Source organism: Malaclemys terrapin, chromosome 7 (genome assembly GCF_027887155.1).
Source record: "Malaclemys terrapin pileata isolate rMalTer1 chromosome 7, rMalTer1.hap1, whole genome shotgun sequence".
Taxonomy (NCBI): Eukaryota; Metazoa; Chordata; order Testudines; family Emydidae; genus Malaclemys; species Malaclemys terrapin.
In genome coordinates, this window is record NC_071511.1 from 42,123,636 (window position 1) to 42,137,730 (window position 14,095).

General features: G+C 39.0%; 2 protein-coding genes across 6 annotated transcripts in view; one reads left to right on the top strand and one right to left on the bottom strand.

Moving 5' to 3' along the window:
• CENPP (centromere protein P) overlaps positions 1–14,095 on the top strand; it is a 345,180-nt gene that overhangs the window by 245,955 nt on the left and 85,130 nt on the right. The window lies entirely within an intron of this gene.
• ECM2 (extracellular matrix protein 2) overlaps positions 1–14,095 on the bottom strand; it is a 46,066-nt gene that overhangs the window by 10,927 nt on the left and 21,044 nt on the right. The window contains exons 3-5 of one of the 3 annotated variants that reach the window (XM_054033767.1): positions 6,393–6,581; positions 2,858–3,409; positions 2,165–2,280 (exon numbers count right to left, since the gene is read on the bottom strand). In XM_054033767.1, the coding sequence (XP_053889742.1) occupies positions 2,165–2,280; positions 2,858–3,409; positions 6,393–6,581 (857 nt within the window). Of the gene's footprint in view, positions 1–2,164; positions 2,281–2,857; positions 3,461–6,392; positions 6,582–14,095 lie in introns of all 3 variants that reach the window. The other 2 variants (XM_054033766.1, XM_054033768.1) reach the window with 2 other exon arrangements.

The window sequence follows — 14,095 nt, forward strand, 5'->3', positions numbered from 1 at the left end:
GATATTACCTCATCCACATTTTCTCTCATACTGTGTGTGTCAATCAGATAAACTATATGTACATCCAAGGATTACATAAGCATGATCGGAATGTCCTTGATACCATTATGTATGGTAGCGCTTACCCTGGCTGACATTAAACATTGTCTCATCAGTTATCCTGTGGAGCTAAGGGGCAAAAGTCTCCTGCAGGCAAAAGAGTAAATATGGCAGTAAACATTTCAATAGCTGGGGGAAATTTTCCACTGACAGGACATTGAAGGGGGTACAATTTTAAATGAGCCTTTTTTGGCTATGACTCGTGTTCCTTTTATTCTTTAGTGTGTTTTTTAGATTTTTGTATGTTTTATAAAATACAAGTACAAATAAAAATATTTTATAATAAAATGTCATCTTTTAAAAAAAATCTCATAGAATAAAAAGGGGGAAAATGTAATTCTGACCTATTTTATTTCACCTAACAGTTGAAATTTGTAGAATTTGTGAGAGCAATTGTGAGAGGTCTAAGGACACTGTTCAGTGGGGCATTTAAACCAATGGAACTATATACTGTATGTACTTAAGTGCTTTGCTGGATTGAGGCCGAAATCAGGGTCCAAACACTTTTTGCGACTACAGCTTACTATCAGAAGATTTTTATTATGGACAATCAATGCAGTACTAATAAATAATTCTGATATGTGGATATTGCTAATTAAATAAGTAACATAGATATTCAATCTTTTGCAAAGTTAGTCTTGGAAGACTTCAAACGCTCATTCTCCATGTAAATTATAAAGAAAATTCTACTTAGTGGCAGTTCTGCTTGTGTGTCATATGTTCTGTATTTATCTTCCCTGATATTTTGTTACCTAGGTAGTTTGTATGAAAACAGGATCCTGTTTTTAATAGTTTGCGTATTCCTCATAGTTTATTTCCCAATTTGTTCAGAGGATTAATGTTTTTGCAAACAAAAATTTAGGTTTACACTTTGGTTTTTATTCAGTTAAACTAAGCAAAATCATGTTCTCAAATTCATTTGTACTAAGGGGACAATGGCACTAATGTCTTTTGTTAGATTACCATAGATGTAAGATTACTATCATTATGAAACCATCTTTAGGAGCACAAAAGCATTAGTGTTGGAGAGCTAATGTAATAAGAGAAATCATAAATTACTTTACTGTAGATGGGCCTGAACTTCTGAGAGCATTGATAGTGGAATATAAAGCCTTTAATCTCTAGGTTATTGGCTAGAAATCCAGCTCAGATTGGTATTTAGCGTTTATTGGCTGTTAGATGGCCTGCGTGAAATTAGCTGATGGTCACCATCCGGGTCTTAACTCAGGTGTCCTTGTAGAGCTTGATCCTGTGACATGCTGAGCATTCTAGCCCTGATCTAGCAAAACACTTAAGTATGTGCCTTAATTAAGCATATAAGTAGTCCCTTTGACAGCAATGTCATTGATCATGTGGCGAAAGTTAAACACGTACTTAAGTACTTCGCTAGATTGGAAATAGAGCGCTCAGCACCTTTCAAGATGAAGACCATAAAGAAAAACACCGCACTATCCGATGCCAGTTCAGGCACCCTTGTTAGCAGGCTAATGACTGATCAAGTTCTAAAGAAAGACATTAGAGGTGGTCATTCCAAGTTCGACAATAAGGCACACTGGTGGGGCAACTTCTGTGTTTTTAGACGTATAAAGAACTTCACTGTGCAGGGCTGTCAAGCCAGTGTACCCTTCAAAAGCTTCCCTTTCTATACTACTTTTCTTTAAAAGAGAGTCCAAGTACTATGAGGTTTCTAAAAATGATATAAGAAGCACTTTATGATAATGGAAAACTATTTTTAAAAATCTCAAAACTGAAGCTGGTAAAATACCAGAAAAATATTAATATAATTGTTATTCAGTAAATAACTTTTTCAGTGAGTAGTATTCGACCAACTATATAACTGGCTGAAAACTGCAAAAATGGTTTGTTGAAAATGGCAAAATTTTATTAATCATATATTCATTACATAGGGGTAGATCTCTAGCTAGTGCAAATTGTCATAGCTCCATTGACTCCAGTGAAGCTACAACCATTTACATCAGCTGATGATTTACCCAATAGTATTCTGCCAGATGTACTTCAAGCACAAATCAGTGACAGAGATGTTAGAAAGAGTATGCATGCTTACTTTGAACGCTTGTGGACCTATGCCTGGAGAAGTAATATTATTTTTACTTAGATCAAGCCTTTCCAAATTAGGAATCCCATTGAATGCTTCATCTGGAATGGAAGTGATGGTATTCCCTAGGACAGATAGTTAAAAATATTTATATCTTAGTAATGTGTTGCATCTTATATGGTCTGAGTCAGGTAACTAGGTAATGTACAAGTACAAATGTATTTATGGAAATAAAGTCAACTGTATGTCTCTGTGTCTCAACACTAGTAGCATCTAAATTTTGAAAAGCAAGTTAGATTGTAGCAACATGGCACTAATGTCTTTTATTAGATTACCATAGATCTAAAATTACTATAATTACAAAACCATCTTTAGGAGCAGAAAAGCATTAGTATTGGAGAGCTAATGTAATAAGAGAAATCATAAATTAATGTCCAGTACATGGGCCTGAACTTCTGAGGGCCTTGATAGTGGAATATAAAACCTTTTAATTTTTAGGTTGTTGCTTGTTTCTCAGGCTTACTTTGTTGCCTAATTTTTCAGGCTTAGTTGTAAAATGCCTTTAAATCTCTTTTTGTGATAAGAAACTAGTAGTATAAAGCATTTCACATTATAATATGCTAACATTAAAATTGTGGGTTTTGGGGAGGGCTAAATTTTAATTGATGAAGAAAATAATATAAAGCAAACTTATTTTCTTACCTTCAAGCTCTAAGCTTGTTAGCTCTGGATCAGTAATTGGTGGTATTTGTGTAAGTTTGGCATTAATGCAGCTTACTGTGGTGTCAGAAATGGAACATCCAGTTGGCAAAGGAGGAATTTCTGCAGGAGGAACAGGAATTGGGAATTGAGGGGGCATTCTGAAAACATCACCTCGTAAAATATGTTCATCCTCTTCCTCTTCCCCTTCTTCCTCTTCGCTTTTTTGTTGTTTTCTTTCTTGCTCTGGATGTTTGTTTTCCTTTCTTTTTTCTTCTTCCTTTTCAATTTGTAGCTCTTCCTCTTCATATGCTCTTCTTTTTTCTTCCTCTCTCCTGCTTATTTCCTCCTCTACTTTCTGATGGGCTTCATAGTCATGTATTTTTTTCTCCTTCTGACTTTTCTTTTCTTTTCTCTTCCTGTTCTCTTCATCCTTTTTGTGAATTTCCTTTTCTCTCCCTTCAAGTTCTTCCTTCTCTCGTCTGAGTAACTCATCCATTTCAGCCTGGGTATGCAGTGATTTCAATAGCATTGGATCACTAGGGTCACTGGGCTCTGGAGAAGCACCAGAAATTTCAGGTGTGTCATCCAGTGAAATATTTTGTACTGAAAATGAGCGTGTCCATGGTAGTGAAAGTGAGGGGGGAAAATAAAATGGCAGTATAAGAGGAAATGAGAATGAAGTTAGTGTTCGTAACTATTATGCCCCCCAAACATTATAAATATTCTAATTATAGAAGAAATAAATTCACACTGAGAATGTGATTTTAAGGAATGAAAAATGTATTTATTATTTATAATCCTAATTATATTATAAATTTGTCACACTAAAATGTTGAATGTTTGTTTTGTGGTTCTTGATGAATCCTTACTGTAAAAACGATTCAAATATCAGTGTATAATGCCTTTATGAGGGGATAATAATATTACAATTATGCAAATTCAGTATCTGATGAATTTTACTGAACAGAGCTGGTTAGTGGAGAATCCAGATTTTGAGTGAGTATGACAATAAATGGTTAAGCCTTTACAGCAGCTAAAACATAGAATAATTATCTGTATTCTTTTTTGTAAAGATGTTAATATGATAAATAGGAATGCATCAAAGCAGTCCCAAAAGAATTTGAATATAGGCTTGATTTGGTATTACATATTTGAACTGTTGCATTTATTAATGTTATGTGCCTGGCCCAAGGTCCCAAATAGAAAAAAGTGTGCCTGGAGATGGGAGGAGGGTTTGCAGTAGCACTAGGTTCCCAGAACCCTTTTCTCTCACTGGGGGAGCAGCAGCTAGCTGGTACAGCTCTGGTTAAAGCTGTCTGGAGAGGGGAGGTTGGCTGGAGAGATACCCGGAGGGCCAGCTCCAGGCACCAGCTGAGCAAGCTGGTGCTTGGGGCAGCAGATTGTTCGAGGCGGCATTCTGCCCAATCCTAGGGCGGCACGGCTGCTTTTTTTTTTGTTCCGCTCCGCCAGCCCTGTAGGGGGTGGCGGCATGGAGGACCGGAGTGCCCTGCAGGGCAGTCCTCTTCCTTCCCTCCCCGCCGACCGGAGCGGAGCCCTCACGGCAGGCAGCAGGAGGCGGCGCAGCGGGAGGAGCCGCGTGGTAGCACCCTTGCTGTAGCCCTGGCCGCCCCCTTCTCTCTCTCTCCCGCCCGCTCCCTCACCGTCCCCTCCCCAGCCGGTCCCCCTGCACCCGCACTCCGGCCACGCCGCAGGTTTTTTGTTTTTTTGTTTTTTTTTTTGCTTGGGGTGGCCAAAAAGCCAGAGCCGGCCCTGGATACCAGTAGGTTGATTCATCTGTTCTCCCAGATCCCTGTGACGTTCAGAGCCATAGTGGAAAGATTGCAGTGCAATTTGGGCATGTACATATGCATGTGCACATGCAAACCATGCCAATTTGAATAAATCAAGTATAATTGTTCCTCTTTACATCAATCTTGCTACTAGCTTTATAATCAACTTTCCACCCATGCTCAACCCAGCAGAGATGTAGAAAGAAAAAATATCACTACTACTGTCACTGTAAGTACAAAAGTTAAATAGTGTGCATTCTTGTGGGATAAATAATACTTTTATCTATGCAAATATCACCAATCCAGTTTCCCTCCTTTCTTTTCATCGCCTGAAACCACAGGGCTGGCGGGTGTTCTTGCTGATAGTCTGCCATGTTAACTTGGTCAACTTGAGCCAGTACACGTTTTTATACGCTCACCACCCATTGTATTTGTTTATGAGTTCCATCTGCCAAAAGGAGAGTGGACTCCATTACATTCATAACTTTTTCTGATTCTTTATTTTAAAATAGAAATTCTAGTGATAATGTAAAATTAGTGTTACTCAAAAACAATAGTTTTAAAAATTGTATACCCTGTTTAAGAGAAAATATTTACTGAACCTTGGAAACTTGTTTTACTAAAACACATTAACTGGTATTTAGAACATCTTTATCACTTTGTTACTTTAAAGTCTGATAAGAAATATTGGTACTTGTTTCCTGAATGCATAACTAGACTCTCCACTATCTAGTTTAAGTGCAAAAGAGATGCTAGGGTCTGATCCTTCTAGGTGGGGACCTTCAGTTATCATTGGCTTCACTGGAAACAATGCATCATTCTAACAATAGAAAAGATGCTTTTCTATAGTGAAAAGTTTTGTGGGGGTTTTTTCAGTGTGGAGTGATGGATAACTTGGACATTTGGTCACACTTTCTATTAGAGTTAATTTTATAGGTAATATATCCAGGGTTAATAAATGATTAACGGAGGTTTTAATAAATGGTTGATCAGTTGTCATAGATGTTAGTGTCAAACAGGTTAATAGACTGCTTGTAACTACCACTTTTTATTGCTTTCTTCTGATGTTCTTATAACGATCTATAACACATACTACGCATGTGTCTAATGTGCTTTTATATCATGTAGAAATCATTATTAACACTTTATAAATGGAACCTTATTTCTTTTTGGTATGTACTGTAAAGGAGTAAAGTTTATGCTTTTATTTCATTAGCTGAAAAAGCATAGGGATGATAGTGAGGGGAGGAGAAAATAGAATGGGAAAAAATCAATAGAAAATATGGGGCCCTGATCCTTTTCCCATTGGAGACAGAGAGTATTTCCATTTGGGAGCAACATGCCTTTTGAATTGTATTATGAAATAATTTTTGTTGATTCTGTAAAGAAAAATTGATCTGTACAGCTGCTGTTATTACATAATTTTGAACTTTTCTACTTTCTGCATTTTAAAAAATTGTTTGTTTCAAAGATTCCAGGGCCAGAAGGGACCATTTTGTTCATTTATTCTGACCTCCTGTTAACACAGGCCATAGAATTTCCTCCAAATAATGTCTATAATATATATTTTAGAAAAACAGTTAAATATGTATAATAAAATTGCATAAATCATTACTTGTATTTTATAGGTTATATCACTTACCCTTTGCCTTTATTTAATGTTTTGTTTGAGGTAGTTTTAAAATAGTAAAAATAACAAATAGAAAATTAAATGATGGATAAGAAGATAGTATGGTGTACTGTACCAATATCAGAGCAAACTGGGCAGCACTCTCCTTCAGGTATCACAGTTTTGTGACATGTCAGAGAAAGGCACGTAGTTTCATCACAAATCACTTTTCCTTTTGAACAAAGACAAGTAATGCAAGGTTTGGGGGACCACACAGCTTTGTCGTACATAATCATCCCGTTAGCTGTACAGTGCCCTTTCTTTCCTAATAAAAGAAAAAGAATTAGGTCAAAAGCAAGAGATGAATTAAATAATAATTCTTTGATAGCTTAAACTGAAATACACATTATACAGTTCCATTGTTTAGATCTTTGATATACTTGATGTTAATAGTAAAGTGGTTGGGAAAGCCAGAGAATATGGCTAATGCTAAAGGCAAATATTTCAATTTACTGGATCTTCAGTAGATGCTTTTCAGCTAATTAATGTTTCCGGTGTTAAATGCTTTTATTGCTCTTAACCTGGAAGTGAATGAATGATTTCTCTGCAGAATGTATGGAGAGTCTTAGTTTGGTGCTTGAGTACAGTATGAAAGAAGAATTCTTAAATATGTGTATTATTCTTTTCTGTAAAAATTATACCAGACATTTTTAATATAATGGGGATATTTCAAATATGTAGGTAAAATACTTTAGCTTACAATTTCACTCTGAATATCTGAGTCCTCAATAGTTGATAATGAACTGAAGAGAACATAAAACATTTCTTTTTAGTATGTATTTCTAAAGCACCCATCACCATATTCTCTAGGAAGAAAGGGCATCACAGTGACATTCACAAACCTCATCACTTCCAAACCAAGAGACTCCACTGCACATGCATCTATCTCCCTGTGGGGAAAGGATGAGAGAACAAACAACATGTAACAGATGAGTAGTCATGTTGCTTGATGCATGAGTGGAAAGCGTTCAGTTTCTAAGGTGATGAGCACAGTATAAGAACCTGAACAGAACAGAGCCAAATCCTTGCCCATTGAAGTGAAAAGAATGCCCATTGACAACAGCAGAATCAGGATTTAGCCTTAGGTGAGTTTAGTGTTTATTAAAACATGCCAGATCGACAGTTGTAAATAAAAATCCTTTTTCTAAAAAATGGTTTAAACATGGGCAGAATCTATATCAGCTACTCTCACATTGCCCTACCACTGTGCCTCAGTCCTGACCTGGTAGGGTCATTAAGGTGGGAGATGGGATGGTATAGTTAATTATACATGTCCTTTTTGATTTTTGGCCCCTCTGCTCTGCTCTGCCTACAGAGGGGACAATTAGCATCATTTCTGATGGTGGCTTTTATGACATGGACATCCGATGGGAACTGGTTATAGTTTCTATTCTTAATCCCTTCCATGTCTGAGAGTCTTCATGGAGAGATGTTCCCTGTCTGTGGCAACAGAAGGCTGATCAGAACTTTGCTCTGAACCAGAGCTTCAGATCACCCCTCAGGAAGAATTTTCCAGAATTCTCTGCCTCCAGTAGATAGCCAATTTGTCAGGTTTTAAGCCAGACAGACGTTTTTTTCTATGGTTTTGTCCCCGGCCAGTACTGAGACAGAACTGGCTATCCTGGTATCACAGATGGGAAACACCATTTTCAAGAGCATGCTGCTCCAGACCTGCTGGTGTGACCTCATATGCACCAGCTGAGGTCATGCCAGTGGGTGTGGAGTGACAGGCTCTTCAAAATCATGTCCTCGATGCAATGTGCCTCATATGCATTGTGCATTTTGCAAGATCACATTGGTCAAGGTGGGCCCACACTGTTCCCAGAAATACTGGAAGGTCAGGTATTCTAGGGATGTGGCAGTGGCCACCCTAGCCTCCAAGCAGCATATGTAGCACACTGAAGGCCTTCCTTTGCAGCAGAATTTTCACACAATTTTTGAGATTTTTAACTAAATGTATCTGTTTCTTCAGTGGCTTTGAGGTTGTTTCCCTCAAAACAGTTAAAATGAAAACAAATATTTTGGGTTTCTGAGGGTTTAAAAGACAGTACTCTACTTCTCAGAAATGTCAGACAGAGACAGCAGGCCAAAGTGTGGGCAAAGTCCACCCCGGGATGGTTGAGCAGAGCACATGAAAGCTCCTTTTGTTGAGAACAGGCCAGAATCAGTGTCATGGAAGTTTTTTTCATACCAAACATGGGACCCCTATTCCCACAGTTTGCAAAGCAAGCAGGAAAGTTTCACTGGAGACTCCTCAATCTCGGGGAAAGGCAAAGGTCCCCAACCCCTTAGCAACCAGCAGGAAGAAATTCAAACTCCTAGCCTGCAGGTAGGCAAAGTCTGTGCTAAGATGTTTGATAAAGCTGCAAAGCTATCCCCTCTTCCCACAATTTGTTTTATCTGCATAGCTTCCTCTGCCATTAAAAGTGAAAACTTTCTGATTCCAATGAGCCATTTGTCTCCAGTGGCTCTGGCTCACTACTTTATTTTCTGTGGTCAGTCCCCACACAATCCAGACCAAGCAGCGGAGTAGTTTAGGTTGAATTGATTCACATCCTCCTCCCTGAGAGATGGATCTATTTCTACTTCCCATCCAGCCTCCCTAGTCCCACAGGAGTCATAAAGTGGCTACCTTTTTCCTTATGGAAGCACGCAGGAGACATGCCTACAAACTCCTTCCTTCCTTTCAGTTCCCCTGGTAATGTAGTCTCCCCCTCACAGATCCCTTCCCACCTTTCTCTCAGGAGTTTGGTCCAGGGGACTGGTGAAGGATATTGCTCACAATCAGCAATAAAAGAGAAAGCAAAAAGTCTTAAAACCTTTTATAAGAAGTTTTAAGATCCTCTAAATAGAAAGAGAAGTCTTTAAAGCTGAGATTTTGAGATACCTCATACAGTTCACCAGACATTGAAGAATTACATATAAATGGGGGTTTAACTTCATAGGTGCTTATACTTTTAGAAAATACAACAGTAAAAATACACAAACTCAAAGACCCTAAGCCTGCAAAATTGTCTGACTGCTGTGTAAATCTTCCTCATTTGGTTTATGAATATGTGAAGAAGGTGGAGTAGGAATTCCCTTAAAGTCCTATCTTGTATCTAAGGGCTATAAGGTCTTCATTTTTCTGACTAAGGTTAAGCCTTCTATGGCCTCCTTGTTAAAGGGCATAGTCATACCAGTTGAGGTAGTATTTCTGTCAAACCGATAAACAGTAGAATAAGATAATCACTCAGACTGAACTTGGATACTGCAGCCTCAACCCTCAGAGCATTGGCTGCAGTCTTTTATTGTAGAAATCTGTGCTCAACTGTGAGCAGGTGCCCAAAAACAAAACACACACAATAAAATTCTTCATCCAGGCTAAAGCTGTTCTTGTTTTTGGGGTTTCCCAAGTCTGGACAAATTACCCCTCCTATGAGGGCATGCTTCAGGGTAGGCCTTTATCTGGGAGTGAAGCACATCAGAAAATGGGTGCTTCAGATAATCAGGGAAGGATATTCAATGAAACTCATTGTCCCAGGGTCAAGTTTGTTATCCCAAATTAAATTAAAATAAATCAACACTATCAACAAGACTCTTCACAGCATCAGAAGATGAAAGGTGTAGTAGTCCATCTCCTACATACTGGAACTACGGAACCAGTTCCATGGAGAGACTGATATTCTGGAAAGGGTACAGTATTGTTTGTGGTACAAAGAGAAACAATCGCATGCAGCCCATTCTAGATTTCAGGACTCTCAACAAGTCTATAAGGAGATCGGTATTCCAGACGGAAACACTGAAATCTACCATTACCTTATTATCTTCCCAAAACTTCAAAATATTAAAATAAACCTTCTGGAGATATGATCAGGGAGACTCACCCAGAGGCATTAGAATTTTTTCTGTGACAAGAAGCATTTTCTATTCAGAGTACTCCTTTTTTGACTCATAACTTCTACATAGATATTCACAAATGCCTTACCACTTGTATCTTCAAGTGAAAGGGATATATGTCCACCAATGTCTGATAACTTTTCATCGTGTTAGACAGGGCCCAGCAGCCATTGCAAAAACCTTGAGAAACATGGCTTTGAACACCCATTACAATCCACAGAGAAGTCTACCATTTAAGTTATCATCCAAAGCCAGCTTTATTTCAGAAGTGAGACAGAAGAAGATAGGGGGTGATTCGCCAAATATTTATCCTAATATCAACTTTCTGAACTAGTTTTTCTCCTGTGTGGCTACCTGGCACAATTCTTGATTCACTTCCTGTCAGCAATTGGTTAATTCATTCTTAATGTAACATAACAACTACCTAAGACTGGGTCCAGAGAAACTGGTCATCGGTATAAATGCCAGACCCCAGATAGTAGGAATATAACTGGACTCCTGCAAGGATCGTCTTTTTGTCCTGTGTTTATACAGCACCTAGCACGATGGTCCATGAGTAGGGTTCCTAAGCACTTCCATAATATGAATAAAAAATATGACTGGGAGCAGATGTAGCCCAGAGAGGCATATAACCTGTCCCATGCTACGGACTATCAACCTCACTTCTCCATTTCCAGCAGATGATTCTTCAGAATCATGATATGTATATAATTGCCAAGAAGGGAGAAAACCATCACTGCTTAGAGAAGTAGCCTTGATCTACTCCTTGGAACCCTACATCAGGTAGGAAAGTCAAGGTTGACTAGCTCAACAAGACATGCTTAGAACCCAGGGAATACAGTCTATATCACCTAGTCTTTGGTGCACCACAGGCCAGATTGGAAGCCTGTTGATTAACGTGTTTGCATGTAAGTCCAGATGGAAAGCCAAAAGAAGTACTACATGAGGAAGAGACATTCAGAAGCAGAGGCTGTTGTCCCCTTATTTCAGAACTGGGTTAAAAATCCTTCTTTATGCCATTTCCCTCTCAACCACTTGAGAGCAAAGATGTTAAAGAAGATTGTGAAGGAACAGGCCATAGTTATTATAATGACCTTCACATTAATCCTGAGAACTTGTTTCTTAGATCTGATTTAGATGAAAGTGGAACTTCCTCTCAAAGTCCACACATGCGCACACAGCATAGTGCAAGAGAGATTAATCCTGAGCCAATATCTAGTGTTACCTAACCCGTCATCTGGGAAGCTGAGAGAAAGAAGCAACAGTCGCTCATTCTAAGAGCAGGTCTTCACTACGGGGTGGGTCGATTTAAGATACGCAAATTCAGCTACGCGAATAGCATAGCTGAATTTGACCTATCGGAGCCGACTTACCCCGCTGTGAGGACGGCGGCAAAATCGACCTCCGAGGCTCCCCGTCGACAGCGCTTACTCCCATCTCCTCTGGTGGAGTAAGAGTGTCGATTTGGGGATCGATTGTCACGTCCCAACGAGACGTGATAATTCGATCCCCGAGAGATCGATTTCTACCCACCGATTCAGGCGGGTAGTGTAGACCTAGCCTAAGAAGGGTGATCACTTGAGGTGTCGGTGTTGGCAATTACCTCTAATTTCTTTTCTGTTATTTTCTGAAAAAGGCCTGCACAGTCCACAGATTTATATCAATATTTTCATTAGCATAAGCCTTTATTCACTTGCACTCTGATCAGCTCAAACCATGCTAGCAGAAGAGGAAATTATCTGGGTCCAAATAGTGTTTGACTCCGAACCCTTCCTCATTCCACCCAGGTATCCATAATATAGCTGTTAGGGAGATACTCACTGCTAAGATCCTGACTGCACATGTCTATGTGCTCTGTAAGGGTCATTATATTTTTTTCATATACTCGCCTGTCAAGGCTGATTCCCCACTCTGGCACTTCAAGTGTCCAAGCCTGCAAGGATTTTAAAAATTAATACTGGCCACTCCAGGCTTGTATTAAACACCCAAGACTACAGCTTTTTTCTGACCTTGGATGCGTAGATGCTGCCACCACCCAAGTGCGAGAAACCAGGAAGGCACACTTAGGAATTCCTTCCTATGGGGTACCCTCAAGCTCTTTCACCCCTCCTCCGGGGAAGAGCTGAGAAAGAAAACAAAGGAAATCAGCTGTTGCCACCACCTAATTAAACAACATATGCACAAACCTCTTAGGACACAAAAATTCAATCCTGTTCTTAAAAAAAGGTAAATTTTATTAAAAATAAAAAGAAAGGAAATACATTTGGAACTTAGTCTTTTTGCTAGATTTAAAAAAATAATTACAAGGATTAAGCATCAAGATAGCTCTCTTGAGGTCCAGCTTAAAGGTTATAAGCAAAACAAAAGCACCTGGGGTTAGCACAGAAGAGTCAACAATCCATAAAGAAATATAAGAGATAAACCTAATCGCGTCTTCCTAGACATTTCCTGATCTACTTACATATCTGGGGTTTCAAATTAGAGTTTCTAGGTATGATCTGGTGATTTTTCATACCTGGCCCAAAGCTTTTTACAGCATAAGAACATAAGAATGGCCGTACCGGATCAGATCAAAGGTCCATCTAGCCCAGTATCCTGTCTGCCGACAGTGGCCAATGCCAGGTGCCTCAGAGGGAGTGAACCTAACAGGCAATGATCAAGTGATCTCTCTCCTGCCATCCATCTCCATCCTCTGACAAACAGAGGCTAGGGACATCATTCCTTACTCATCCTGGCTAATAGCCATTAATGGACTTAACCACCATGAATTTATCAAGTTCTCTTTTAAACGCTGTTATAGTCCTAGCCTTCACAACCTCCTCAGGTAAGGAGTTCCACAAGTTGACTGTGCGTTGTGTGAAGAAGAACTTCCTTTTGTTTGTTTTAAACCTGCTGCCTATTAATTTCATTTGATGACCCCTACTTCTTGTATTATGGGAATAAGTAAATAACTTTTCCTTATCCACTTTCTCCACATCACTCATGATTTTATACACCTCTATCATATCCCCCCTTATTCTCCTCTTTTCCAAGCTGAAGCGTCCTTGCCTCTTTAATCTCTCCTCATATGGGACCCATTCCAAACCCCTAATCATTTTAGTTGCCCTTTTCTGAACCTTTTCTAGTGCCAGTATATCTTTTTTGAGATGAGGAGACCACATCTCTACGCAGTATTCGAGATGTGGGTGTACCATTGATTTATATAAGTGCAATAATATATTCTCTGTCTTATTCTCTATCCCCTTTTTAATGATTCCTATCATCCTGTTTGCTTTTTTGACCGCCTCTGCACACTGCATGGACATCTTCAGAGAACTATCCACAATGATTCCAAGATCTTTTTCCTGACTTGTTGTAGCTAAATTAGCCCCCATCATAGTATATGTATAGTTGGGGTTATTTTTTCCAATGTGCATTACTTTACATTTATCCACATTAAATTTCATTTGCCATTTTGTTGCCCAATCACTTAGTTTTGTGAGATCTTTTTGAAGTTCGTCACAGTCTGCTTTGGTCTCAACTATCTTGAGCAGTTTAGTATCATCTGCAAACTTTGCCACCTCACTGTTTACCTGTTTCTCCAGATCATTTCTAAATAAGTTGATGATAATAAATAATAAGATGGGTCCGAGGACTGACACTTGGGGAACACCACTAGTTACCCCTCTCCATTCTGAGAAATTACCATTAATTCCTACCCTTTGTTCCCTGTCTTTTAACCAGTTCTCAATCCATGAAAGGACCTTCCCTTTTATCCCATGACAGCTTAATTTACGTAAGAGCCTTTGGTGAGGGACCTTGTCAAAGGCTTTCTGGAAATCTAAGTACACTATGTCCACTGGATCCCCCTTGTCCACATATTTGTTGACCCCTTCAAAGAACTCTAATAGATTAGTAAGA